Genomic DNA, 14619 nt, shown 5'->3' with positions numbered 1-14619 from the left:
AATGTTTCTTCTCGAGAATTTCTCAAAAATGTCAGATCAAGAATTCTCATATCCCCAGAATTTTTATAAAGCAATTTTATTATGTAAAATTAAATTTGTACCAATATTTTTAAAAGGTTTACGACCTCTGCTCTTTTTATAACGCTGTATAAGTTAGGTCGGGTTCATGCCTAATATGCACACTTCTTGAAAATAGGGGTCTGGAAATGAAAAAAAATTGTTTACACATTTTTAATACTCGAGCTCGCCTTATTTTGGCTTAATTATAAAAAGAAGCCACTCATATAAGAAACCTCGTGCCAGATATTTGAAAATATGCATACTTTCTTGGAAGAGCAAAAGTATTTTAATGACTAACATTTTTTTGCGATTTTTTATTATTATAACCGGCCGGCGGATTTATCTTTGCTTTGGTGATCTAAGAACCCCTTTTTATTAACCCCTTGTTTTTGTAAAGTAGCAACAGCTGTAATTGAAAATTTTCTCACAATTATTATTGACAGCCATAGCGGGATTAAATTGTATTTTAATAGATTATCAAATTGTCTAAAAAGTTATTTTATTTTAGTACTATTTAATAGATGTCTCTTTTAAACAGTACTCAGATCAAACTACACATACATATATGGTCTAAGTGTTTCTTCTCGATACATAGAGAATTTTAATTTCTCGAGAATATTTCTGATTTCTCAAGAATTTTCTTAAAGCATTTCTTATTATATAAAATTAAATTTGTACTAATATTTTCAAAATGTTTATAACCACTGACATTTTTATAACGCTTTATAAGTAAGAGTGAGTTTATATCTAATATGCATTTTAATAGAGGTCTGGAAATGACAAAAAAATTGTTTACAAGTTTTCAACACTCGAACTCGTCTTATTTTTGCTTAAGTAGTAAAAAAAGACACTTAGATATTTTTATCAGATGCTTAAAAATATGCATACTTTCCCGGAAGATCGAAAGTAATTAAACGATTCACATTTTTTTGCGATTTTCTAATACTCTAACCGGCCGGCGGCTTTATCTTTGTTTTGGTGATCTAAGAACCCGGTCTGATAAGAAAAATTACGTATGGGAATCGATTTAGAGCTATTTTCATTTTTCGATGATAGAAAAAGATTATTTTTTATATTGTTTTTGTAAAGTAACTACAGCTGTTATTGACTATTGTCTCATAATATGGGTTTAAATTTGAGAGCCCAAAATTCATTCATTCTAAGTTTGACAAATAATTATTTCCACATAATGATCATCTAGATCTCCTCTTCCATATTAATAATATTTAAGTTTATTAGAAATATATAATATTTTATAGTTATTTTTATTTCTCTTATATACTACGATGATAATATTTATATGCTCAAATCAAAGTCGAGAATAAACATTTCTCGAGAAATTAAAATCATTGAGAAATCAGATTGCCTACGTCACACTATTATTTTTGGCACTCAATAAGCCTTAAAGAATATATTTTAAAAACGACTTTATACTACTGTTACTCTTAGGTGTTGCAATAATAATATTTTTAAATAAAAAAAAGAAAACTATTTGTTACTGGAATGTAATTGATAAATATTAAACAAATTCATAATAATATATTTTTTATATATTCCATCTATATTTTACATAAAAATATATCAATAAGGGGAACAAAATAAATATATTATAATACAAATCCATGTCTGTTTTATTGTCATGTTTCTATAATTGCTGTATTTTTCAATAATTATATTAAAATTATAATGTTAGTTAATTGTTAATCTGAATAATAGTAATATTTGTTTATTATAAAATAATATTTATATATGATACATTTAAACCATCGCTTTCATTATTATTAATAATAATACGAATTATCATTGAAACATGTCTGGTCTCACATCAAGTTTGACAAGTAGATTTTTGTATTAATCTAAAACTATTTACATCATAGATACGGTCAACAAATCAAACATGTACCTTGTGTTATAAGCCCGTCATCTTACTGATTGTGTTATTCCGGCTGCCTATAATATGGTTATAAAAAATTACAACATATAATGACCTTCAAAATCTGTCTTTTAAGGTCGGTCAATGATTCCAACTCATTATATAAATCTAAATCCTGGTCTGGTTTAAATTTAATCTGTTTAATATTTTGCATAGTATTAAACATATTCTATGGTTAAATATAGTTTTTAATATGAAAACATTTTTTTTAATTAAACGTACGATATGATAGATATGTAAATTACATTCGTAACTAATATGTATTTTGCATTAATTTATTTAAATATTTCAGTGGACATAAAAACTTATATCGTTAATCATGTATTATAATATGTGTAGCAAGTTCGTTTAACAGCACCATTTTCACGCAAAAAATGTTCAAGGATATTTTACACATGTGTAATGAAATTCCATATGCATATGTTCAATCAACACAAATATTTTCCTTCCCCGCCACTTATTATTACTCGTTACTATAAAAGCATATGCTCCTCATTCAGTTCATCAGTTCGATTCACAAGCAGTTTTCAGTCCAGAAAAGGCTTTGCAAATCATATCAAACATGAAATTCCTGGTGAGTAATAGAGCGTTAAACTGCAATTAAATATTTTGATTGTGAAAATATTAATAACAGAAAAATTATTTCAATAGATTGCATTCTTTTGCCTTGTTGGCTTCGTAATTGCTCATGATGATGGACAATGGCGCGGAGAAGGTCTCTTGGAATCTCAGGATCATGGACAATATAACGGATACGCCGCTCCATATGCTTACGCTGGACATTACGGTGGACACTATGCCCATGGAGCTGCTCCTTTGGGACATGACGGACGCGTCGTAGACACCCCAGAAGTAGCCCACGCTAAAGCCGCCCATTTTGCTGCTCACAATAACGCTCACCACGGAGCTTACTACAATGGAGCCGCTCCTTTGGCTCATGATGGCCGTGTTGTCGACACCGTTGAAGTAGCCCACGCCAAAGCTGCTCACTTCGCCGCTCATGCTGCCGCTTCTCATGGTGTCCAAACTTATGCCGCCCCAATCTACGCTTCCCACTATGCTGGACACTACGCTTATGGAGCCGCTCCTTTGGCTCATGATGGCCGCGTTGTCGATACCCCTGAAGTAGCCCATGCCAAAGCTGCTCACTTCGCCGCTCATGCCGCCGCTTCTCATGGTGTTCAAACTTATGCCGCTCCAATCTACGCTTCCCACTACGCTGGACACTATGCTCATGGAGCCGCTCCTTTGGGTCATAACGGACGCGTCGTAGACACCCCCGAAGTAGCCCATGCTAAAGCCGCCCACTATGCCGCCCATTCCGCTGCTTCCCACGGAAGCTACTACGGAAACCACTATTAAATTATAAAATGTTCATGACTAGTTAAAAATTTGTAAATATGTACCATATAATATACTTTGCATATATTGAATAAATACTATATAATAAATTTATATATATTTTTTAATCCAAATCATTGGAATTATATAAAACTGGTAACAAACATCAGTCAATTTTAATAATTTTCACGCTAGTGGTTAATAAAGATGTTTGATTCTAAAACATTACTTGTTTTATATAATATAAAAATGTATACAATTATTCTTGAACATCAGATATTTAAGACATTTCTTTGAATCCGTTAATCACCCGTGGTATGCATTTTTCCGTATAGTATATAGCACACTTATTTATGGTGGCAGAAACCACGTATTAGTTGTGAAGTGCGTTATCGTGATGCAAAATCCAAGAATTGATTGCCTGCAATTATGGCCGTTTTCCACAAATTGTAACATAACATTACTTATTGACCGAACGATTCATTTAGAATTCGTAATGAAATATATTGTTAGAATAGAAGAAAACAGTAAGAAGAATCTTAATATTTATTTGATTTTTTTGACCTTTGCTCTTCATATAATTTTAATTTAATAGCGATATCAATGTCATTTTGTTGAAAATTCAACAGTTTTACAACAAATTTGGCTGCTACTCATTTTACGCTCAGTTTCAATCAAAATTGCTTCACTTTAACTGTATGGAATTACAACTTCTGCAGTAATCTCCGATAAAGTGCTTTGGCTTCATATATTGTAAATCTTTCGTTAACCCAATGCATTATAACGGGATGAACATAATCCAATAAGTAGCGAGAGACCAGACTAAAATTAGTCTGTAAATTAGTGACATTTATTTTTTTATTAAATCTTGGCGTATGCCCAATGCGTTACAACGTACAAATCTGTACCAACTGAGTAAGTCAATTAAACATAATGAATACCTACAAGTAAGTACCGCCAGACTAAAAGTCTGAGAATCGGTGACACTTTAGTATATTAATAATAATAAATTATTATGTGCTATACAATTTTTAATCAATATATGTACTGCTACTGGGTCCGATTATTTTTAATAATAGCGCATTTTTATAAATAAAAATTCGTGTGCCGCTGCTGGGGCTCTAACTCGCAACCATAGAGTTACTAGTCTGAGACGTTACGGACTACGCTATTCCGTCATTTTTTAATAATTAAATTTGAATAGCTAAAAACTATTAGTATAGCTTACAGTCAATATATGTTACAATGCACTACCTAGAACGGTTTATTTTAATTATTAATTGCGATATTTATCCGTGAGATTAGGAAAATCTAAGAAAACATAATCTGTTATAATAAATATTAATTGCACTCTTTCAGATACGATAAACATTGAAGAACACTAATGTTAATATAGGATTCTAACCCAGATATTTAAAATTTATTACATTTGTACCATTTATTTAACCCCATTTCCAAAATGTATAACACTTCACTGAACTTTATTAAATTTTTAACGCAAAATTTACAACGATTTTTTTAAACGTATAAAAAAATAGAATTTGAAAAAAAGCGTGACAAAATGTGTCGTCAATATATGGCTGTCACGACACAAACTAAGAGTTCAATATTACTGAAATTTGACAGTGTAACAAATGAAATTAAAAAATATTATTATAAAAACGCGAAAAAAAATTAAATTTTTTAATCACACTTTCTTCAGGTATTTATAAATATAGGTAAAATATTATATTTAAATAGAGTGGTAGCTAATTTATAAAAATATTAGTACCGTAAGAAATTACATATAATTTTAGATAATTAAGAATGTTTTCATATTTACAAACAGTCAAGAAAAATTAAGATTTGTAACTAATGTTTTTGCTACATTTTTTAAATCTAATTTGCTTTTTTTGAAAATGCTACTTGTACTTTATTTTAATATTAAAAATGTTTACATTAAAATAGTATAGTGCATCTCTAAAAATAAGATAATTCATCACATAAAGAATATCACAATGGAATTAGGAAACGGCACGGGCATTTTAAACATACACTTTAAGCTAATTGTGGGTTGCTAAGCATTTTTATCTGTCTTGTATTATATATGGAATTTCCAAAGAACGAGAAATTTTGGAATTAAGGCAATACGCTACAGACATATCAAACAAATTCGTAAAAAATTCGATCAATATATTGTATATACAATAGATTCAAATTTATATAAACTATGACGAACAAAATATAATGTTTTATGACCTAAAAACTCTAATGATATAACTACAAGTATATTATTATACCGTAAAATAAAGGTTAAGCAAAGTCTTATCTGAGCTATTAATAAATGATATAATGAAATGGATACAAGCCGCAGTCACAAACAGGCGCGGCCATGGGCGTAGACTTACGCCTATATAGGTATACAACTCCTGTCTTCATAGCTGAGAGACTTTAGTAGTGCAATTTAATCGAAAATTGTGTATATTTAATATTTAAAATACATAATTGAATTTAAATTGCATCTGATTCTGAATATTTGCGAGCTGCTCGAATATTGTTGTATTTTATATAAACAGACGTCTGTGAACAAATAATTTTAATAAATAAATTTATATAACCTCAAAAGCATTTATAATTATTTATTATATCAATCGTGATTTGGGTGTTACTAATATGTATTAATAAATAAAATATAAGGTTTAATTATTTTTTTTCAATTTTATTGATTGCATTATATACATATTTACACGTTTACATGTGTATTCGATGGGAGTATATACAGGGCGATATGAGACGCGCGTATATGAATTTAATAATATATTAAGTAACAATGGTATTTTCTTTTTTTTCCTTTTCAAGAAAAAAAAACAGATCACAACAATAACCTAACAAGTGAGAATCCGGGTGTGCAGCGATTAATAATGATGTCCGTGATGTCCATGGGCGGCGGCGGAGAAAGCGGCGAAATGGGCAGCCTTTGCGTGGGCTACTTCAGGGGTGTCTACTACGCGTCCGTCATGGGCCAGAGGGGCGGCACCATGAGCGTAGTGTCCAGCGTAGTGTCCAGCATAAGCGTGAGGAGCGGCGTAGTGTCCATGGACTCCATGGGCGGCGTGGGCACCATGGGCGCCATGAGAAGCAGCTGAGACGGCGGCGAAGTGGGCGGCTTTAGCGTGGGCGACTTCAGGGGTGTCTACTACACGTCCATCGTGTCCGATTGGGGCTCCGTGTCCGTGGTGAGCATAGTGTCCAGCATAGTGTCCGTCATAATTATGTCCATCGTAATGGTGTCCGTCATTGTGGTGGGCATCGTACTGTCCATGATCTTGGGATTCCAAGAGTCCCTCTCCGTGCCATTGGCCATCTTCTTCATGGGCGGCTACCAAGCCAGCCAAGCATACGAAAACGACCTGTGGAATGTTGACATAGCAATTAAAATATTCGCAATAGTTATAGCGTCGATCGATTCAGGCGTAACTTACCAAGAATTTCATGTTTGGTTTTGTAGTAAAGCCTTTTCTGAACGGAAAACTGCTTCTGAAGAACTGGACGAGGACTAGTGCGTTTTATAGTGATCAGTAAAAGTACAACAAAGAGTAGGGGAAACGCCACCGCCTTTGATTTTATTGGCATGCAAGTTCATTAACTGCGCGTTTGTCGTAGGTATGATCCTTGAAGATTTTTTATTTATTGGTGACTTGAAATGCGGTGCACAAAAATGCGATAGAAAGTAACTTGCTGTACGACATAATAATAACAATAAAAATAAAAGGTAATATAATATTATCTGAATAAAAAAATACAAGGAAAAACTAATATTTGAGATGCAAAAAATATATTAATTTAATAAATTGAACAATTTTAATTAATCGAAACTTTAAATTAATCGAAACAATTTTAATTCAGGGTTTTTGTAACTCACTTTATGAATTTCAATAATATATACTGCAATTCATATATGTATATATGAAACATGTTTAAACATACCTATCTGCATTCTCAGCATTTTACGATAAAATATTAAATAGATTTCGACTTTAAAACATTAATGCATAAATTTTAAATGGGAATCAATATTCAAAAATTGGAAAAAATAGATACTCAAAATAAGTCTACATAACTATAAACCATTTTCAATTTAAAAAAACATTCAGATTCGTGTATAACACACGAAGTTAGTTGCGAGTGCATTCATCAATGTGGCAAAAATGGTTTTAAACTTCACTAAATTTTTACATACGAAATAATTTCAATAATACATAATTATTTAATAAAAAAAAATATTTACGATTTAATGAATATTTAAAAAATATTATATAATTATAAAAAAGTTTCGGATGATTTTATGTATTATAGAAAAAATATATAATATTTAATTTTACTAAGTAATATATACTATTAAGTTTATATAATGAATTTTGCATCTGAAAATATTTTTACCTAGGTATCTAAAATATGTTTTTGTATACATACTGAAAGATATGTTTAATTTAAATTTTTTATGATGAAGTAAACGATTTTTTTATGAAATAATTATTTTTAGGAATTATAATTACAATTGGTTTATGATTTTTTATAAATAAATTAAATATGTTTCTATTGTCTTGCTCATATGTGAAAACAAAGCTTTATGTAAAAATAATATATTTTATTTAGATATAATATATTAATAATAAAAACTACAACAAAACCTAATCGTATATTGCCCTTCACAAAATTGTCCCGCTGCTCTACATGGTTATCGTTATTAATAATTCAGTATTTATATAAATATTTATTATTAATTATTAATTTAATACTTTTACCATTTTTTAAATATATTAACGACGACATCTAGCGGAGAATTTTGTAATAATATTTATAATAAAAATACTGTGGTTTAAGTTTCCGCTAGTCAATATTATATAAATAAAAATTCTGAGCATTTTATTTCATTTAAAATAGTATTTATTAGTTAGGTATAACAAATACTATTTTTAATATACAAAATATATAATAGTATTACAGTTATTGAGAAAATCGTGAGTAATAAATCCGAACAAAATTCTTACATGATATAAGACTCACATTTATTAATGGTGATTGCATACTTATTTAGGTATTTGGTACTAAATATGAGGAAGTATATAAAAATCTATTTATACACAAAAAAATTCTAGCACGTTTATAGAATTCAGATTGTAATCAAATATTTAACTAATCGTGACTTGAACTAAATAATTATTTTTATGTCAAATCATGCCCTGACCATTGACTTCCATGTGTTGATTATCTTGACAATACATTTATAAAAAATATATAAGAATCATTCTTAGAATATAGTGACAATCAAGGACAAGGTCAATAAAACGAAACCACTCTTACTTGTTCTTTGGATTAGATTTTAAGTATATTATATGGAAATTGATCAGAAGTGCCCCACCTAGATGACCTCACCGAAGGCGTGAACTTTCAAATGTCACTTGCATTGAAACATTGTAATAATGTGGAAATATTTATTATCTAATGACATAAATACATGATAAGTATTTCATTGACTTAATGCTCATAATAGGGATAAGCAGATCCGTATCCGGAGAATCCTTTGACGGCTTCTGTTGCTTTGGCGTGGATTGCTAAATGCCTGTATCTAGCATTAGCAACTGCTGGAGTGTCTTCTAAATATTGTCCATCTTGATAATAACCAGCTGGAGCCCAATGCCCATAGACATCCGGTACCCATTGACTATAAACTCCATATTTATGGATTGCTAGATGAGCAGCCCTGGCACGAGCCACTGCTGGAGTGTCTTTTAAATAAATTCCACCTTTAGTCAATTTTGGAGCTACTGAATTCATCTTTGCAATTGCTTTGAACGCAGCAATGTGAGCTGCTTTGGCATGAGCGACCTCAGGCGTATCTTGAGGTGGAACAGAAATATGATGCTTGTGCTCTTGAGCTATTGCATGAAAGTTGGCAAAGTGTTCAGCTTTAGCTTGATCGACTTCTTCTGTATCTATGACTCTTCCATCGGGACCCAAAGGCGCTGGCGGGTATTCTTTGGTGAACAATGCTGGCTCGTAGTATTCTAGCTCTTCTTCTTCCGGCAAAACATTCCTGCCTAGTACCACAACACTCGCCAAAACTAAATATAAAATCTGAAATAAATACAATTCATTCTTAATTTTCGTTTTAGGTTAAAATCGTGCATTTTTGTAGTATTGTGTAACGACTCACTGTGAATCGCATATTGAGTGCGGCGCCTGTTCTTGAGCGAAAACCGCTTGTGCGACTTTCTAAAAATGACGATAAGCTTTATAGACTCTTGGGGAGAGGGGATAAGCGAAACATACGCATTTGATTGAAATGAAGAGTTAAGAAGACCTGTTAATTCGATATTCATAATATTATGATGTCAATATGGGTACAGGGCCGTTTCTATTTATATTTTCTATGTTAATGAAGGTCATGAAAATTCATAATTTTATAATAAAAAAATGTATTTACCAAAAAACTATGTCAAATACCATATTTTGTTGTGATAAACTAATGTAAAAATTGATTTTAATTTTATTGTTAATAATACCACAAATGATTTGTATTGACTTAAAAAATCTTTTAATACATAAAGCTTAGAGTTTTTAACATGATTTGTCCTGGATGTTTGTGATGTCTGACATTTTAAAAATAAACCTTATTAAGAGTCATGTAATTTGGAATCGTAAATTAATTTAAAGAACATTTTTAATGGATTCCTCTCAGCTTTAATATATTTGGTCAAAAATTCAATGGTATCACAAAACACTTTAGTTGAAAAATAATTGCGTATTTCGCACAAAATTTTATTTAACATTTCACTTGAGTCAAAATAACATTTTCCCTGAGTGGCGCAAAAATTTGTTAAAATAATGATTTAGTGAAAAATATATCTTACGGAATATTTCGCGGCCTCCAAAATTGCAACTTCACTGTTCCTGACTTTTATATATGAGGACATTGTAAGTAAAATGTGTACATATAAATATAAATCACGCAATCTGTATAAATGTCTGTTATTTTAACAATCATATTCATATTTATTAAGAATAAATTTACAGTTTTAATTTTTTACTAATTTAAATATTTATTTATTATTAAAAATTTGACTTGAAAAGTTTCCCAACATGACTGGCACTAAACAAACATTCAATTAAACTTAAAAAAACAAATATGGTACACACCTAACATAAATGAGCACCTTCCCACGTAAATTTTCCAGCTCTTTAAACAAGGTGGACTGTTTTGCGCTTTTTAAAATTCTATGTTTATTTCACTGAAAAAACACAATTGCGAAAATCATGTCTTAAAAATAATGTTGTCTAAATGTCCACTATCTTGTCACTGGCATTCTTCGAATCTGTCACCTAGGTTTTGAAACACTATGACACAAAGCGCGTGGGATGTTGGCTATCTCTTAATGAATATTCACCTTAAGTTAGGTTATTGCGGCTAATTTATTCAAGTAAAAAAGACTTTTGAGATAAGAGGTGTCAAATCTGGGCTGTGGGAAGACCATGGGATGTCATCTATACGCAATATCAGTTTGATGGGAAACATTTTCTTTACCACTTGTATAGTCACATTGGATGTATGACAAGTATCCTCGGAATTGCGGCTGGAAAAATCCCTCTGAATCTTGGCTTATTTTCCAAAATCAACAGTAACAGAATTTCTACATGCGTTTTCAAAGAAAGAAGGACTGATAATGCCCCTTGCTGACATAGCCACCCAAATTGTCAGTTTGAGAGAATGAAGAGGCTTTTGATACTTTGTTGTGTACCATATTTATTTAATTAAAAAATTAAAGATAAATCAAGTTTGATATAAAAAATTCACCCATCAACATATACTAAGTTGGTGACAAAAATATAACATTGCGTTATTTTACAATGAAAAGATTTATTTAAAAAAACATACATTTCACGCAAATTTTTCAAATGCATTTTTTATATTAATTTAATTGTTGAGATTTATTTAACTAATACTAATATTGAACACCTACATTTAGTGAAGCATATTATGTGGACTATTAAGTTAAAAATATTTTAATGGAGACAAAAATATACAAATAGTAGAAAGAACATTATGTATTCAATACCTGTTTTAATTTTCACTTCGCCAGCCATCCCTATCATAAAAAAGACCGGTGGCGCGGTTATTTCTCTGTTACATAACAAATTACTGGGAACTGCTAGGTACCGCTAGACATGCCTGAGATTAAGCAAATGTATTATTTTAAAGTAGAAGCGTCAAGCATATCGTACAAAAATATCTAACATGTTAAATTCATTTTTTTAAATTTGCGCCGAAATATCGACCGGTGGTATTTTTTGCATAGTTTGGTTAGGCCAATATTTCAGTCCTCTGGGACCAAAAGAAATAATATTACACCGATAAAACTATCGGTATTTCATTTTGTAATTCCGGTTACTACAATTCGCCCCAATTAGCAGTATTGTAATCCCTAGCTTTTATAATATAATATAAACTGTTTGACAACGATCAATTTTCGATGATTTTTTTGCCTTTCGCTCAGTCTCTTTTTATTCTTCTGCTTGGTCTTCAATATGAACTATCTAGAAAGCTGAATGGTTTGATTTTAAATATGGTTTTGAAAAGTTAAAGACGGGATAATCTTCTAAGACTAATTTGATTCCAGATTTGTGTTTGTATAATGGCCATCATGACGCATTGTCAGATTTGTAATGAAAAATATTAAAATAAAAATATATAGTTTTAATGCAAATATACCTTCTCTTTCACTCGATTATAAATCACGATCGTTGAAAAGAATCTTTCTCTTTTTAATTAAAAAATGTGTGGTTAGAGTATTTATAAAAATTATAATTCATTTTTATTTTTAGGAGCTATTTTACGATTTATAAAAATATTTTTATTGCGCCCAACCTGCACAAATCCATTAATAGGTTAATGTGATAACTAGTTATGATAAAACATAATTAATTGCGTAAAATGTCAGTTGAATTATTCCACTGTCTTATTGCGGTAATTACTGACTACAAAATCGATTACGCGATTACTTGAGGGTGTGGTTTTTATTATTTTTTAATAAAAAAAAAAAAGTTTTTATTCAATATCACGTGAGAATGTTTTGATATGTGTAGATTTTTTAAATAAAAGCTTCCTGTTTCCTGATAACGACAATACGTAAAGCTATCAATCAATTGGGCGTAACGCGACCTTACTGACTAAACGGACTCCAAACGACTCGTTGACCTTCTTACACAGAATGCTTTCCTTTTCAATACACTTGTTAAAGTTGCATATTTTTTTTCTCTAATCGAAAACGAAACATGTCATTATGCATTTAGATTAAAATTATTTTTAAATAGTTATATATTAGGTCTGTAATTTAAAAAAAAAAAATACTGTTCCTAACTGTCTGTGATTTAGGTTGTTTCAACAATATTATATATATACAGTGAAATAGAAGCATATTTATATATAGTATATAAATAAAGCAAGTTCTTAAGTAATGCTCTGAACTATTAAGACAAGATATTGTTAATGTTGGAAAATCCAAATATAATTATCTATATGCATTGTGACGTTTATGTAGATTCCATTAATAATAACCAAATTAAGTGATGGAATAGTAAACCTTTTAAGTATTGCAAATTTATATTCAGTATTGTGATACAATGCTCTTTTTTTTATTAAAAATAAAAAAAATATATGAAATAATAATATAAAGTAAGAACTTATTGTAAAATGTAAATATAACATGTTTAGGCAATGTGTTGAAAATCATAATTAATATTAATTATATATGTATATAGTGTATAACATATTGATAATATAATAATAATGTATCACACATTTATCAACAGATGTCATTAAATAAAATTATTTTTTATTATTTAATGTGTTCTATATTATTCGTAAATATTTATATTTTAAGTTCATAAGAGTTTGTTACAACTGCAGTAATAATATGTTCAATTATCTCAGAAGATAATATTTTCGTATATATACACGTAAATGGAATAACAAATGTATTATCACCGAGGTACAATTCTAGTGAATTGTTACTCAGAAAAATCAAGAAAAATGAAGGTAAGTTATTATTCATTATAAATATAAATAAGGAGTGTAATGCTATTTTTGTTCTACAATTAATGAACTATTCTATTTTTTAGGTTCTCATCTTTGTTTTGGCTATTTTGGCACTCTCACTCGCATTTGAGCACAAAGAATGGTCGCACCATGAAATTGTGCATCATCACGAAGACGCTCCATTAGACCATAAGGGTCAGGTGATGGACACTGCTGATGTAGCCTTCGCCAAAATCAAGCATTTTGAAGCAATTGCGGCAGCAATCAAGCAAAACATTAAATTTCACTATAGAACAGCCGATAGAACAAGCGATTTAATTTAATAAAATTAATTTATTATGAAAATATATGTATTATGAACGGATTTATTGTATATTTACTGTTGGATAATACAAAATATAAATACAATTTTAACTGATTATCTAAAAGTGATTTATTTTAGTTTAGACTGATAAGACGTTCTATAAATTTCGTTTACAATTTAATGTAAATGTACATTTAAAAGAGCACTTCGTGTGCTTTATTATGTTCATAGCATTCATATATTACAAGGTAAAACGAAACAAGACATTCTTGCTCATTGAAGCATAAAGGTTTTGAATTGAGTTATTTCCAGTAATTACAGCTTAAAATGTATTTCTATAATTATATTTAATATGAAACATATAAAAAAAGTGTTTGCTCAATTATTATATTGTTTTGAGTGAATAAGAAGATGCATTATTTTAATATGATAAAAATATTATTTATAAATTCCAACTAGAATCAGATGATTTCAGTAGCACAAAGGTTTTTTCTATGTGGAAAAATGTATTATCTTACAGCTGCTAAATATTAATAATACGTTTAATTTGTACAGTTATTACTTAAATATTATACTAAGAATTATAATAAAAATATTTTTCTGCAATTTTTGATACAGATTCTGTACAAAAAATAGTGCAACTCAGATCAAAAACACTACGGTTATGTTAAAAATAATTAAAATAAGTGAAATTCTTAATTAATTTTAAGAAATATAAATATTAACAATCTATTGGCGTTATGGAGCAAAACCCCCAATCTAGACTACCTTCTTTTGATCTCACAAATGCAAATATAATATACAGCAATCCAATTAAAATGGAAGATTAGTTTGTGAAAATAAATATTTATGCTTTGTCTATGTAAATTGAACATTCAAGATCATTATCAAATTTATCAGCGAAAC

General features: G+C 29.7%; 3 protein-coding genes and 1 long non-coding RNA gene across 4 annotated transcripts; 2 read left to right on the top strand and 2 right to left on the bottom strand.

Annotated features, from left to right (window-relative positions):
* Window positions 1-2519: 2519 nt before the first annotated feature.
* Window positions 2520-3438, top strand: LOC148229429 (uncharacterized). The gene is made up of 2 exons (XM_088197677.1): window positions 2520-2567; window positions 2645-3438. The coding sequence occupies exons 1-2, from the start codon at window positions 2556-2558 to the stop codon at window positions 3353-3355; spliced, it is 723 nt and encodes a 240-aa protein (XP_088053803.1). The 5' UTR covers window positions 2520-2555; the 3' UTR covers window positions 3356-3438.
* Window positions 3439-6149: 2711 nt separating this feature from the next.
* On the bottom strand, window positions 6150-6852 carry LOC148229428 (uncharacterized). Its single transcript, XM_088197692.1, has 2 exons — window positions 6796-6852; window positions 6150-6723 (listed from the first exon to the last, which is right to left on the bottom strand). Exons 1-2 carry the CDS (start codon window positions 6805-6807, stop codon window positions 6229-6231), a joined length of 507 nt encoding a protein of 168 aa, XP_088053818.1. The 5' UTR covers window positions 6808-6852; the 3' UTR covers window positions 6150-6228.
* A 1942-nt stretch (window positions 6853-8794) lies between these two features.
* On the bottom strand, window positions 8795-9583 carry LOC148229427 (uncharacterized). The gene is made up of 2 exons (XM_088197678.1): window positions 9531-9583; window positions 8795-9451 (listed from the first exon to the last, which is right to left on the bottom strand). Exons 1-2 carry the CDS (start codon window positions 9540-9542, stop codon window positions 8852-8854), a joined length of 612 nt encoding a protein of 203 aa, XP_088053804.1. The 5' UTR covers window positions 9543-9583; the 3' UTR covers window positions 8795-8851.
* Window positions 9584-13363: 3780 nt separating this feature from the next.
* Window positions 13364-13824, top strand: LOC148229426 (uncharacterized). Its single transcript, XR_015811391.1, has 2 exons — window positions 13364-13409; window positions 13493-13824. It is a non-coding gene; the product is annotated as an uncharacterized LOC148229426 (long non-coding RNA).
* The last annotated feature ends 795 nt before the right edge of the window (window positions 13825-14619 follow it).

The sequence above is a fragment of the Plectrocnemia conspersa genome, unplaced genomic scaffold (assembly GCF_051122295.1).
Source record: "Plectrocnemia conspersa isolate PC_06_02 unplaced genomic scaffold, ASM5112229v1 ptg000011l, whole genome shotgun sequence".
Classification (NCBI taxonomy): domain Eukaryota; kingdom Metazoa; phylum Arthropoda; class Insecta; order Trichoptera; family Polycentropodidae; genus Plectrocnemia; species Plectrocnemia conspersa.
The sequence above is the reverse complement of the archived record's forward strand: the minus strand, read 5'-3'. Positions and strand labels throughout refer to the sequence as shown.